This window comes from Protobothrops mucrosquamatus, unplaced genomic scaffold, assembly GCF_001527695.2.
Source record: "Protobothrops mucrosquamatus isolate PMUCROS unplaced genomic scaffold, P.Mucros_1.0 scaffold183, whole genome shotgun sequence".
NCBI lineage: Eukaryota > Metazoa > Chordata > Lepidosauria > Squamata > Viperidae > Protobothrops > Protobothrops mucrosquamatus.
In genome coordinates, this window is record NW_015386542.1 from 229,816 (window position 1) to 245,825 (window position 16,010).

Genomic DNA, 16,010 nt, shown 5'->3' on the forward strand with positions numbered 1-16,010 from the left:
TGGCCTAGGGTAATTTTTAGGGGGGTTTTAATTATATTTTAAAATTCGACAAATATTTAAATATTCCTTTTAATTAATTTTAAATTTGTATTGTTTGTATGTATTTTAAATAGATTGTCAGCCGCCCTGAGTCCTACGGGAGAAGGGCGGGATATAAATCCAAAAAATAAATAAATAAATAAATAAATTATTAAAAACAAAAACAAAAATCCTGGGATACCCATTCAAGAGAGATGGGGCTTCTGAATGTCAGCTGATTAGCACTGCCATTTCTGCTATACCTTAGCTACTAAGGGGTGGGGGGAAGCTTTCTGCAAGAAACTAAGAAGGGAAAAGAAAACTCTCTCTAAGAGTCTTTTTTCCTGCCTTGGTCCTGCAGAACCTATTCAAGACCTTGAGTTCATGGAACCCTATTAAAAAACCTAATTCCTACAATATCTTGTTATCTTCCTGCCTGAGAAAATCATACTGTAATATTTTAGTGGATCAATTATTACTCCTGAATGTCCATTACAGTGTAAATTATATCATTTGTGTCAATTTACATCATTTGCACATTACACAATAATGCAATTTGTGTAATGAAGTTACTATGTAAATGATGTAAATTACCACAAAAGACATAAAATGAAAGCAAATTTAACTCCATGAGCTAGATACTTTGGTTGAAACAAATAATTCATGCATTACTTGGAGAGGATATTTACATGGAGATTTGGTCCATTGCATCTGTAGTCTGCTAAGAAAGAAGTTTATTGAAGTTTTACTGTACATAATTCTTCAGTAAAAGGACAGAGGCAAAGAATTCATTCCATTTCTCTGCATGTTCCTCATCCTCCCTGAGGAAACATTTAACAACTTTGTCATCTAAAAACTCAACTTTTAGAAATTCTTATTGTTTTCTTTGATTTTTATTTGCCTCTAGGTTTTTTTGTTTTGTTTTTTTGACATTCCATATTACCACTATATACTTTTTTGCTAGAGGTTTTTTTTTCCCCTCATTAGGACAGGCTTTCCATTTCCTGAAGGAAGGCCGCCTTAGCTTTCACAATTTCCTGGACACCTTTACAAAGAAATGCTCTGGCCTGTTCCTAGATTTGTCTGGAAATCTTTTTTCAAGAGAACTGTGAAAGGAAATGAGGTTAATGCCAGACTTTCTCATTCTTCTTGAGATAAATGGTGATAGATCTTACTTGCTGGTATCCTGGTGCTGTAATCGCTGGAGCAAGGTTTCAGAAAGAGGTGGTCTGCTAACTTCTGTCATCTGGACATAATCATTGAGTAAAAGCTCTTCCTTTGTTTCACTTACTGGAACTGAAATGCTGCGTGGAGGTAATACAGGTGGAATAGGCAAAGGATCTGTCACCAAAACAAGATATGCACACACTGTGACTTAGGGATTCAAAATGCTACTTTGTTTAAAACATTCTACTTTTCAGTGGGATACTATTCTTACCAGAGAATAATTTTCTATATGGTAACCTCTGTGTATATTGATATGGTACAATAACAGCTCGATAAAGATTTTCGTGACTTAAATATAAATCCTCACATAGGCATGAAACTAACTGAATGACTATAGTATAGTCTATTTGGGGGGAAACTATTGCACTTTTTCAGATAATGGAAAAAGAAACAGCAAAATAAAACTTAGAGTGATGTGTGTATATTTAAAAGGCAAACAGGAAAAAGGGGGGAAGGGGGAAGAAGGAAAGCAAGGGGGAAAAAGAAAAGAAAATACATTAAGTTATGAAAGATTAACTAAGACTTAACAAAACCTCATCTGGAGAAGGAGTTTATGTTTAGTCAGCTTTCAGCCTGCCTGGGTATTGTGTTATATATGGGGAAATATATATTTCTCACAGATTTCTATTGAAAAGGCAGAACAGCAACAGAGGAACCACAGTTTCGGTTTCTTCCTTATCACAAAGTCAGAGCCATAACTCTTTTGATATGTTATAGAACCTTCAGTCCAAGAGAGCAGAGGGAAGGACATTACTGTGAGCAAGAGTAAAAGCTCTTCTGGTGTTTTGGGAGACAATATTGTAGAGGCAGTGTGGAGGAGCAACACTTGTCATGGGTTCAGTGAATTAATATATGGTGGAGTCTGGCCAAAATCATTTTGCAAAATCATATCTCTGGTATGTTGGTTAAAAAATGCTTTGGCCTGATCAAATCCCATTGGAATCAATACACAATGGCTTAGGGTGGCACCAAATAATACCAAGAAATCTGAATTTGTCTTGAAAAATCAAAGAAGCCAGAAAACCTGGTTTGAAAATTTGTTTGAGCCAGATAATAGCATGTGCTATTCAGATATGAGTTTTAAGTTTTAATTGGAATCATTCCGGCTTCAGCTTGAAGGGTTGAGTTGGGAACACAACAAGGAACCAAAGATAGATTGTTTAAGAAGCTTAATTGTACAGCTTCTAATGGTTCTTATATGCACATATTTGGAAGCCATAGGACAGCTATGATATTATTTCGATCTTAAGTACTTCTTGTCCACCATGATATAATCACCTTTTGTTGCACACATACAAACAAAAAACCTCAGTATGACAACTTCACTTCTTCTGACCTTTTATAAGGATTGAATTTGAGCCAATGGGATAAAAATCAGCTCTGAGGTATTTGAAGGCCTCAACTTGTTTTATAGCATTCCCATTTATTTCTCATTTATGATTGCATCTAGAAGCTTTAAAAGACCAAAATTTCAATTTCTTCATAATTAATAATTAAATAGTTGACTATGCAGTAAGAAGCAATTGATTTTAGACCTCTTCTAAACAAATGGGTAAAATAGAAATGATGGCTGCATCAGCTCATATAAGAGATGTGTGATAGGTCTACCAGTCAGTTTTGGAGGAAAATGTTCTAATTTTGTGAGACGTGCTCCATATCATTAATATATAAATTAAATAATAAGAGGACTAGAATATAACCTTGGTTTACACCCTGATAAGTAGGCACCAGGCCAGAAAGATATCTTGGGTGTTAAGTCTTATTTGGATATAAGTAATTTTATGCAGCATTTTAATGAGCCCTAATAATTATCAACAGAAGACCTCTCCAGTTTCAACCACAATCATTTACTGGAGACTAACTGAAGATTGTTTTAAAATCAATAAAAGCCACATACAACCCCACTTAGGTGGGAATATATATTTCTTAGTTAGATGTTGTAAGGCTAAGCATTGGTTCGTGACTGATCTCTCTATCATGAACCCAGCTGGCTCTTCTGCAAATATGCTTTCCTCTTCCAACCAATCAATTAATTTCCAGCAAATTATTCTCTGGCATAAAATATGACCAAATCTGAAGAACGAAACTTTAACAGACAAATGAAAGCTAACATTACATATTGTTCTGGAATTTATTTCTGTGTTCACATGAAGTGTTTATTGTTGAAAAACATGAAACACCAGAACTATAATGTGACCTGTCCAGGCTGCTCCAGAGTTGCCTGATCAGCTAGGATGCCCTAGTTGACTGATGTTCTCTTTCTCTGAAGTAAAAAGTTGGTCTTCTCTAGACCCATCCACAATCGATTCTCATATACTATTCAGGTGCATGTAAATACACTCCTCCAGACTTTCCTCTATATATGTAGGGATTGGAGAAAAGTAGCAGCAGGATTGTATCCATTTTCCTCCCCTTTGTTCTCCAAGAATTAAAACAAAAGAAAAAAAACCCCTCCACAGTAATTCCCCCTTTCTTCCCTCCCTTTGCAGATTTTATTAAAAGAGAGCTGAAGCTCACTTCATCAGATACATTACGTAGATGCACTGATGCAGATTTAAATTTGGATGAGCATGCAGGGAGAAAAAGGAAAAAAAAGAAATGTTGTTTTATACAGATGCAGGATACATGCAAGACAGTGGAATTAATAGTGTTGATGCAAAGAGTATGTAACAAGTGATCACACAACATTGCACCCATGAAGGCATGGGGGGGGGAAACCTTCAAAAATGGGGCATAGTAAACAAGAGCTGGAGATCAGAAATAAAGATAAATTATTGTTGAAATTAAAGACCCATGAAGATTGATACGTAGGGGTTAGAAGTTGTATGGAAAACAAAAGCAGAAAGAAGAGAAGACTGGAAGGTATAAAAGTAGAGAGCCAGGTGGGCAAAGTGGGGTGGAGCTCAGAAGCTTGGCCAAGAAGGAAAAATGAGTCACCCCAAGGAAGAAAAGGAATAAATGGGTACCATAAAACAATTTTTTTAAAAATCAAAGAGTAAGGTGAAAACACCACAGATCTTTTCCTTTCCTGCAGCAGGAAAACATAAAGAGAAGAAATTGAGGATTTTATTTTTGAGCTTTTGATTCAACAGATTCCCCTATCTCCAGCATACAGTGTGCCCAAGGATAGGACTGGTCACCTTCTTTAGAGGCAAGACTTTAGTTTCTAATAGCTGTAGCATTTTCTCTGCATTGTGGTTAAAGGTTTCTTTCTGTTTTAATCACTTGTATTTCCACCCAGCTGTTGGAATAATAGAAAAATCTATTAATATGTACAGACACAACATCGCTATTATTTTAATTGGGATTTCCTTAGGCGAGAGAAGATAGAGTATCACTGAAGTCTCCCCTCTGGATGAAGCTGTGGCACCAGCATGTTTAAAGGAAAATATGTAAGAACCAGAGGCGATTCTACATAGGATTCACATGGAAACCACTTCTCCAACTCAGGATTAGTCTCTGATTTAGGTTGAAGCTACAGCTGTGCCAAATGTATAATCTTGTGAGCTTCTGAAAGAGAGTTAAAGCCTTTCTCCTCTGAAAAGTTTGGTACACTGTAATTAGAATTATAGATGGGGTTTTCATCTGTTTGCTTTTAACTGGAATTTAATTGGAATGAGTTTTAACTTTGTAAACCATTACAAGAATATGTTGCCAAATATATTTCTACTTTCATGTCAGAAGAAGCAAGACAGACACAATGAAACTTCAAGTGGCATTTTGTGCTTGCATACATCTAAAATGTACTGCCAGAGAAACTTTTAAAATCTAATAAAAGCAGCATTAAGTAGGTATCAGTTTGACAGTATGATCGGTAAAGAGAATAATCTATACACATAGTACAATTCAAAAGTAAAAGTAAATATTCTAAATAGAATTATGGTTTAGCTTGGTATTTATGACTAAAAGGAAGACAATACTTGAAAAACTATAGCGCAATAGATCTTCTTGCATTATTTTATTATATTTTTTGACATACAACAGGGAAATACCTCAAGTATATGACTAGGAGACTGATAAAATGTTTTGCATTTTTCCAGGACATTCTCTACCCTTTGAAGGACAGATGGGATAATATTCTTGAATGATATTCATTATGGCTGACTGACAGGCAGCGTTCAGTTTCAAAGAATTGTTAGAGAGGTGTATAGTAAGGGATAAAGTTACCGGTATGTATTCAACAGTCCTTAATTCAACAGGTCAATTCAATTCCACTGTAATACTGACTTCTTCCTGCAAATTGACAACTTTGGATTGATAGTAATAATGTAAATTACTATGTTTTGAACTTCTTACCCAGATCTTCTTCTAGATCATCTGTTGTCTCCTCTTCTTCATGGGGAACTGGGAATTTAAGGCTCCGGACCAGCCCCATGTTCTCTTTCTTGTAAAATTCTATCAGTTCATCTAAGTTGTTGAAATATTGCACTGGAACACCTTCACATGCCTAAAGGCACCACAAATATATAGGGAGATATATATACATGTATCAAATATTGCTGGAGATTTTCAACCAAATAGGCATGTTGAAGTAGTTAATAATACACTTAGCAATTCAGTGAAAGTACAGCAAACACAATTCTTAACACTTTTTAAATACACCCTTTCCCATATTTTCAACTAGGGTTAGGTTTTTTAACAACGTAAGCCTAACCAGGTATTCTTATTAAGTGCTTGTTTTGGATCCTAAAGCCCATTCTTCATATTTTTCCTGTTTTTTCTCCGCCTACATTTCCCTTTCATTACTTGTAGATTGATTCCAAAAGAACTTTAAACAATGGATAACTCAAACAGTGTGAAGAGCGGCATATACATTTAATAAATAATAATAAGTAATTTGGTTTAATTTATTAATCACAGATACTTCTTTAAGATATGTATGCCGTTCCAGTAAGGTGATTCATTTTATTTCCTGGTCTCTTTCATCCAGACCAGTGTCAAATACCATGCTAAAAACCACAGAAGCAGAACGTGCTGAATTCCAATCTGGGGGGGGGGGACCCTTTTTCCCTTAAAAAATGAATGGCAATTAAACAAGACTATCTTATAGGTACCCGCAGGGCTTTTTTTCTCATACAACGCCCAGAACGGAGTTCCAGCACCTTTTTTGGATGGAACCTTGTAGGGTAGGCAAGGCGGGTTGTATGACGTTTGTGAGTTCCGGCACCTTTTTTTTTTTTTTTTTTAGAAAAAAAGCACTGGGTACCCATAGCAAGATCACAGGCACATCTAGTCTATACATGTGCTTCGTTTCATCAGTGCAAATTCTGCATTCTCTCTCCTCCCCACCTGCCAGTCTCAGCCTCAAGGCTTCAAGCCAACTGCTTTTGTCTAGCCATTTAAAGAAAGGAAAGGTGAGTACTCTGTGTTCTTTTTAAACTGGAGAATAACACAACTAGTTCTTTTCTGACATAAGTGTCAATCAATCTTTTTATACTGGGGCTGCATCTTAATCTATTTGGCTGTTCAGGACCTCAGAAGATAGCAGTGACATGGGATGAGCCTGGAGGGAAGAGAAATGAACCTTTAGCTTCCCCCCCCCCCCAATGCTTCTTTGGGTTGAGGATTTTTAAAAATAAGATAGACAAAAGATGCTTAACAAGCTCTACTGCATTTTGATAAAAAGTGGAAATTTGAATAGCCATAATTTGGCAGCATGACCTTTGAGCATTTAGGATGCAAAAAAAAGATGCTGGGATGCAGGTGTATGCATGTGCGTGTGTGCAGGTTGTCTGTTGCTTCTTCTGGCCTAGATTAGTTAAAGCATCTCATCTACTGTACCTCTTTAGATTTTAACTGGTTGGAAATAACATCTGAAGCTATTGCATTGCCTTGGTGTTCTAGGAAGAGTAACCCATGCACAGTTTTCCATTTTAGCTAAACTTCAATTTATACCTGCAAATGCAGCTATTTACTGTTTCACAGTCCCCCTTCCTCCACTGTCCCTTCCTCTCTATTTTTATTTTCCATTTTAAAATACTAACTGCTTCAGTTCTTTGTAATTATGATTCAGATAGAAACAACTTCCTCATTTTTTCTTCACTTTTTTTAAAGATTCAGAATGATCTAAGATAATGGAAACTGATGATAAAAAAGACCACTAGCTTTTGGACTTACAGATGACAAATTTACCAATTAAAGTTTCTTTCGGTTTTATTATTTATTTATTTATTTCAAACATTTTGTATAATATGTTAATCTATATGACTTTTAATTTTTCCCCACCTTCAGTGTTAGGCTTCACACAGACCATTCTATGAAATCAAAGGCTATCAGGCAAATAATCTTAGTCATAGATGCTTGGTGGTGGACAGCTTTTTAAAGGAAATAAAACTTCCTCAAGTTTCTTATGTTTATTCAAAAGATTTAGCCCCACCTCTAATGTTGCAATTGAACTGATAGACTCGGTGAACTAGAAGAGTTTATAAACATCAAAGGAGATTCACTCCTCCATTGTTAGAGATGCATTTTTTTTTTTTTTAAAAAAGGTGTTCTTCCTTTTTCATTCTATATGGTTACTTTGAAAAAAAGGAAAGGACCATACAAATTATCATTCTATAATCTATATCATCGCTAAATATTTAAATATAAATTGCTGCAATTCTACAACTTTGCCAGTGAAAATAAATAGAAAAATGCATCATACCATTAAATATGTAAAAATATAGCAATAGAATAATAAACAAATAATTTATTTAACAATAGTTAAATGGAAAATCTCCTTTTGTTGGTAGAGATTTCTTTAATAAAAAAGAGAGAGAGAGATAACACCTTAAACCTGTATTGTTTCTATTATACTGCACTCTTCTGTGTAACTTTGACTGATATCACTTTGACTGATCATGTCAATGAAATTTCAGATAGAACTGTCACTCCATCCAAATCTATTGTTGCAATTTTCAGCAATTAAAATTCATCACAGGAAAGTAACTTTGCCAGTAGAATACAGAAAGAAGCACAATCTACTGACAGAGTTTCAAGTATGTCTTTTATCTGTTTCTTGAGAAATCAGCCATCATCACTGCACAGAAAGCAACAGTGGAAATAATATAAAACGTGCAACATATAAGAAGTTGTGATGGGAAATGCAATTAACCCTCCTGTCTAATGCTTCCATCCTTGCTATTGATTGGCCTCTGGACAAAGTGGGTTTGGGCTTATGGATTTCCTAAGCCCAAACAATAGAATCTGAGGAAGGCTGCACAGTCCTGAGATTAAAACCAGGTCTCATACATATAGATATACATGTATACATACTTGGTTTTGTTTTATGAAATGGTTTTATGAAATGAGGAACAAAAATAGAAACAAGCCGTTTGCACAGAAGTGAGAAATAACCACAGAAAACAATCTGGGATGCCAGCTGAAGTCCATAAAAGTCACTATCAGAAGATGAAAGTCCCTGGAGTAGGCAGCTTCTTCTTCTGTTTCTGTTACTGACTTGGCACATAAATGGTTCAGTAATACTAAGTTTAAGAATAAGTCTTTGAGTTTAAAAATAACCAGGTTTTCCAAAATAAAAATCTATTAACTGTTCTTCTGAGCTCCTTTAGGTCAAATAGATCTAAGACTTTAAAGATCCATATTTATCACTTTACAACCATTAAGGCAGTGATGGCGAACCTTTTTGAGACCGAGTGCCCCAAAACCACCACGCCCCTGCCCCACCTCCGCCTCTCCTGCCCATAGGGCCACCCACCACCTCCACGGCCCACCACAGCAGATCACCCAGGCAGCCCAGCAACATCATGGTGGTCACGCCCTCTGTCCACACCCCACAGCATCATCTGTACGCAATGGGGCATGAGGGTGGAGTCTTGTCTCTGCTGCCCAGCTGCCATGTCTTTGGCTGCACTGCTCTGTGCAGGCTGCACCCGGGGCAACTCTCCTCCAGGGGTGGCTGCTGGTGAGGGGGCCATGGGGGGGCTGGGGCGATGGCGTGTGTGCTCACAGAGAGGGCTCTGAGTGCCGCCTCTGGCACCTGTGCCATAGGTCCGCCACTACTGCACTAAGGGAACAACTGGATAAACCATGAAGAGAGTGGGGAAAAGTGCTAGGGACAAGAGAGATTTGATGAGAGGTGGAGCAGGTAGGTAAGTGATTTAAGTGCCTTTCATCAGCTAAAGCTGGTGGCACATAATTAATTGCCCAATAAGATAGCCTGCCTATTTTATCTAATGCTGCAGTGAATGAGGCTACTGCAATGCAGGGTTTATATCAGGAAGCTGTGAGCTCGATCCTAGGTAGCGGCTGATATTTCTCTTTGGGCTCAAAGAGAAAATATCTGCTATGAGCTGCGCATAGGTGTCAGGAAGGGCATCCGGCCATAAATGGTCAGCTCCATTCAGTTGCCCCAACTCCACCCCGATGCAAGGGATTACAGGGTTGTTAAAAGAAGAGGAAAAATGCAGTGTTACCTAAAGAATTAGGTAAAAAGCAACAGCTAAATGGCAAAGAGCTTAGGCACAAGAAAACATGTATCTATAGTACTTAACCAAATATATTGCTTCCTTCTTCATTTCTTTAAAATATATAATTCAAAGTATTTTTTTCTCTCTTTCACATCTATAACCTAGGACAGGGGTAGGCAACCTTGGCTCTTTTATGACTCATGGACTTCAACTCCCAGAATTCCTGAACCAGCATGGCTCAGCTTGGAAACTCCTTTTCCCCTCAGCATGGCTGGCTCAGGAATTCTGGGAGCTGAAGTCCACGAGTCATAAAAGACCCAAGGTTGCCTACTCCTGACCTAGGACTAGGACAGGGGTAGGCAACCTTGGCTCTTTTATGACTTGTGGACTTCAACTAGGATATCAACAGATACATTGTGTGCTCTTCTGATAGTGTTACTTTTGTGGGGCAATAAAGGAAGCCAAATGTAGCATTTTAGATGTTTATTTTTTTAATGTTGATTCTGTGTTTCTACTGGCATGGAATGAGCCAGAAAGAATGTAAGGCTGAAACCACTAAGGTGAAACGAGTTATTTTTCTTATCCCCATTCTGGAATTAGTTCAGTAAGCTCTGTGGAATTGATAGAGAACAAGTCCACTATAAAATGGCCAGGATATAATCACATTGGCAGATTTTCATGAAATTTATTTTAAATTTTAAAATACAATTTCCCTGGGAATAATTTATGCTAAGTCTCTTTTGACTAGCGTGACTTGCAACTCTGCTTCAATAATCCCCCAAAATGAGAAGGGCTGAAAGTGTTTAGCATGGGGGGATGTGAAACATAAAGCTTCCCCCCCCTTTTTGCATTAGAGTAGATTTTTATTGCTATAGAACTTGCCAAGAGATCAGAGTTTGGCAGGGAATTTTGTTCAATTGTTGGCATTTCAGGTTTGATGAAGACCATCATGAATCTCCTTTAAATTACCTCTAGTCTCTCCCAAAACACAAACTTTTATATTTCCTTCTGAACAAAGAGCACTATAAAATATGGCTATAGCAATTGCTTCAAAAAAAGTGTTTGGAATTAATATTGAAACTAATATTAGAACTTCTATGAAGAGGAATCATGCTAATATGCCTAAAAATTAGCAATATGTAGAATAATATATTGATAAATACAGTAGTTTTAATCTAAATAATATATTTGTTAAACATAAAACATATTAGAAAAATTATCTTTAAATCACAAGGGCTATTTTCACAAACAGGTGCTTTGACTGAACTACTTGAGATCAACAGAAGGATCAGATAGTAATAGTTCTCCATACAAACATTACATAAATTTAGGGTTTGTATAGTCCACATGCAGATTCGCCACTTTATTTGTTGTATGAGAGAACAAGGCATATGCCATTGTTGTAAGATCTAAAATGTGCACAGCATTATATTATCAATACACACCATTTACACCTGGATTGACCTCCTGTAAGAACTGGAGATGAATTAATAACCTGATCATGTTTTGATCTATAGAAGATTAGTTTATGGTGCTTTGTTAGCCATCAAGACAACGTTGTTGTTGTTTTTTTAAAAAACTAGAAACATCTAATGTCTACCTTCCCCAACATAGTGCCTTTCAGATGTGCTGAACTACAATTGCCATTACTGGATAAAGCCTCAATCTTATCCAAATCTTTGTTTTGCAGAGTGCAGTACTTCTTTGGCAATAAGCAAATACAATTACAAAGTAACCATAGCATTCTCAAACTAATCTAGGTTGGAAAAGTATTTTTTTTAACTTGTTATCATTTGTTACATATATTCCCATTATCACAGATTAAAATGGGAACAAATCCACTATACAGTAGTGGCCAAAATTATGGAAACCTTTTGGGAAAAGTGTATTTTTGATGTTTGATGGCTAATAACACCACTTTGTTTTTGGAGTAGTACCATAAAATTATATATCAATGGAAGATAATTTAATCAAGAATGGAATGCAACAAATTTTGTTCAGTTATCTGTACTGTATTCTATGAAATGTTATAACCAAATAACCAGAAAAAGGAAGCACAACTTGCTTAGGTTGATATCAGGTAGCTTTCCTTCATCTGATTGTAGCCAAGAGCATGAGTGTTTAGAGAGCCAATCAGGTGTCATCTTGTTTGGGCGATGAACCAATCAGATCATAGTAGAATTCAGTTATTGATGTCATGTATTGAAGCTGAGAGGAGGACATTTGTCAGTGTCTTATGTGATCGCTATCAAGTTGGTTGGGGTTTTTTTCCCTTTCATTTAGTGAGCTTGTAAAACGTAGTAAAATTAAAGTAATGGTGCAAAGAGTTGACTGGTCACCCAGAAAGCGATGTAAAATAGTATTATTAAGTGAACAAGGCTACAGTTATAAAGAAATTAGAAGAAAAATTGGTGGAAACTTAACCAAAGGTGGCATTTCTACTGTACACTTTTCCAAAAAGGTTTCCACAATTTTGGCCACTACTGTACCTGCCATAGGCATAGCAAAATTTGAAGCTTGCTATAGGGCAGGGGTAGGCAACCTTGGCTCTTTTATGACTCGTGGACTTCAACTCCCAGAATTCCTGAGTCAGCTCTGACTCAGGAATTCTGGGAGTTGAAGTCCATGAGTCATAAAAGAGCCGAGGTTGCCTACCCCTGCTATAGGGAATCTGGCTGGGGAGATGAGGAAGCTTAGGATCTGGGGATCCAGAGCAACTTCAACACAGATTATTTGGATTGCCATTACTGGCAGAACACATATGTTTGTTTCGTGGCAGTGGTAAAACTTTCTGTTCACATACTGGGGGTGGAAAATTACCATCCCATCAGCAGTTTCACTTTCTGCAAAGCAGAGAATGGCAAGGAGGTAAATTCTCCACCTGAAGCTTGACTGTTGATTACATGAACACTTTAACGCTGGAAGTATTTTAATATCTTAAAGATGTGTTTCATTCTATACAAGCATTTAGATTTCAGAGTAAAGCAGGGTTCTTGACAGGTGCTTTAAAACTTTTCTTCAGCGAAAAGCCTTACATCAACATTATCTTAAATTCTTCTACAAACATACTGTTATAATCCTATAACCTTAGAAAGACTTGCGACTTGAGAAAAAGAGCTCCTTCCCAAAATACAAGCCAACCATAAATTAGACTATTTTTAAGACATCTATGCAGAGAATAGGAAAACAGAATGGGGATGACAGGAGCAGGATGCAGGCTGGAATGTCTGACAGAAAACTGTTCATAACGTGTCTCAAGTTTAGCTATTCCTGAAAAACATATATTTAAAAAACTGCAATTCACATTATATAAAGGAAGTTAACATGAAACATTGTACCGCTGACATTCTAAAGGTATTCTATCTTTCGCTTTTAACAAACTGTGGAAATAAAAGAAAATTATGAAAGGATGGTGGGGGAAAAAGAATGGATTATGATTTCAAAACAGAACTATTCCTCAACACACTTCAAGCTGTATGTTATCCAGGCAGGTAAACTCATATTCAATTTCTACTTCCATTAATTTACTCATTAATACATAAATCAATGGATTTTATTTACTTATTTACCCTGCAGAAGTATAACTGGAAATTTGAAATAGGTTGAAAAAAAATAAATTGTATGGATGAAATTCAGGATGATAGGCAACCATATCAAAGGGAATATTATCTACCAGTGTAAATATTACTAGTATTGTAATTAGGCAATATTACACAATATTGTGTAAACACATTCACTTCCGTGTGAGGTTGGTTTTTTTTTACCTGATTTAATCCTCTGTATTTAAAGTTCTGGACTATCAAGCAGATTCTGTATCCAATGAGGTGAGCCATGGCTCACAAAATTTCTTCCCCGATAGAGATGGTTAGTCTTGAAGATGCTAATCCAAAGCCATCCCTTACTTAGTAGTTTTTGTCTGACATGATAACAACAGTTATCCATCAGTGTTGGTATCCTTGTGTTTTTTTCAATTATTCCCATCATTTTCATGATGGTTTATAAAATTCATCACCTGTTATAATCATTTGTATTTTCAAATTGCCCATGAAATCGGCATTACAAACAATACAGAATCTCTTAAACCTTTAAAAAAGAATTTTAAATTGCCTCCCACTGTGATATCTGCTCTCTGACATGCACAAAGTACTTGAGATATCCAAGGGAGACGACTTTAGGTAGCTACATGTAGCTATAGCTTAGGATAATAGTGCATTGTTCTTATTAAAATTACTTCAGCAACTGCAAAGACCAGTTATTTGCTTTTAAAGCAAATGCTTAGTATGATAATATTTTAAATAGCATCCACTTCTCTCGGAAAATCTTCTAGTTTCCCAGGGTTACCAGGAAAAATAAGTCTGCCCTGTATATGCCTGTGGTAATCACCTAAAATGTGTTAAAAACAGACTATAATTAAATATCACATAGTACTTTCTCTTTCCAACCTCTATTGACAAAAGGTCAGCTCTAGCCCTCTTTGTATTTCTTATGTTCAATTCTGTAACTGGAAAGACCATTGAGTTAAATATTTTCTGCACACTGATATATATTAGCCAGAGCATAAAACAAATGAAGGAAGCCATACAAGATTTGAAAAGGTGAAAAGAGCTAGTCCATAGAATCATGAAGAACTGGACATGATTGAATAGTTAATATCATCATCATCATCATCATCATCATCATCATCATGCTACATATTATGATTCATCCATGCCAAAGAGTAACAAGCATGGAAAATGTGCAATATTTTTTTTATTCCATTTAATAGTTCAATTCTCTATCCCATGTTTCATTAGATGGTCGCTAAATGATTTAAAATGTAAAACAATAAAATACAATTAAAGCAATAGCAAAAAGTAAATATAAATAGACAATGAAACAATTAGAGCCAGCACTTAGAAGTCTAAATAAAGGTACCATAAATGTAATTAAATCAATTCTCAATACAACTAAAATCTGATTAATTTACTAATTAAATATATTGTTAAATATCAGAATAAAATTAGCTGGCATTTTAAAGTTTTAGAATAAGATCCTAAAAGATCTTGTGTGAGGAAGGAGGCAGGGAGTATGCTCATAGTACTACTATACTTAAACATAAAGATTCTTTTTTCTAGGATCTCCCTGCTTAATCTATAAAACAGTACAAGGCCACGGGAGTTCTTAACTAAGAAACAAGAATATGTGGAAAGAGGCAATCTTTCAGTTATCTGAGATCTAGATTATACACATATATAAAAAGCCAAAATACTCTTGCTAATTTATGACTGTTTGGGTTTTTAACACTACATTTTCTAACAAAAGTTTGTTTTACCCACACAGTAATAGGCAATCCTTTGCTCTCCAGAGCTTTAGGACCTAAACTTTCAATTGGCCCAAAAAACATAGACAAATATAGGGAATTATAAAACCCTGTGAGGCAGGCATCCATAAGGCTGAAGTTCACGATTACAAGCTATATCTTATTGTGAATGCATAGACAGTTATCAGTCACTGAAGAGGTGAAACATTTACAGCATATCTAGTCCTTCTACTTCATCTCTAGAAAGCTCTTTTCCTGTGCTTCCCTGGGAATCAAAACTTTAGCATTCCACTTCTCATGCTTACTTGTTAATAACCATTGCATAGAACTGTTAGATTCTCTACATTCCCATTGTAGCAATAATCTCTTGTCACTAATTGAAGTGATTGAAGCTGATAGTAAATTGTAGCCTGCTGCGTTGTCTTCTTTACTCTTTCAGCACATTCAAAAAAATTGAATTTAACATTGTATGCATTCTATTAGATTAAGATTTTCAAAGTTTGACAAAATGTCAGGTCATATAAATAAAAAAAAGAATCATTAGTTCTGAATATCAAAAACAAGAAGATAATACATTATTATTCATGTAACCGGTCCTCCATTGTGATATGCACTCATATGGGCAAATGTAAGAATAGCACACATTCTGGATTGGATTCTGAATTAGCTGTAATTAGTGTAGCATTATAAAAATTTAATTCAATCTGTATCTGCACCAATATTTCTGATTGCTGCTGTTAACAACAAACAAATATCTGGGCTAGGTTAATAGAAAGTTAAACGCAGGGATAGACATTGTTCCTATGTAGCCTATATTCTCTAGAACAGCTCACAGGGGATCTGACACATTCTGTATCTGATGCACATCTTAAATCTGTTAGTGATGTCAGCTGCAAGGCCAGTTGCAGGAAACGCAGAATACAGTTCAAGTTACCACTCCAGTCACACTAGAGGAACTCATTATTTCTGCAAAGTTACAAAAGGCCAGTTACATTATTTCTGCAAAGTAACAAAAAGAGTCAGATAGTTGCTATTGGCTAATTTTTGTTTGCGCA

At 36.0% G+C, this 16,010-nt stretch overlaps 1 protein-coding gene across 1 annotated transcript in view; it reads right to left on the reverse strand.

Moving 5' to 3' along the window:
- INPP5D (inositol polyphosphate-5-phosphatase D) overlaps window positions 1-16,010 on the reverse strand; it is an 82,856-nt gene that overhangs the window by 54,610 nt on the left and 12,236 nt on the right. The window contains exons 3-4 of the mRNA XM_029283693.1: window positions 5,542-5,692; window positions 1,194-1,359 (exon numbers count right to left, since the gene is read on the reverse strand). Coding sequence (XP_029139526.1) covers window positions 1,194-1,359; window positions 5,542-5,692 — 317 coding nt within the window. The remainder of the gene's footprint in view (window positions 1-1,193; window positions 1,360-5,541; window positions 5,693-16,010) is intronic.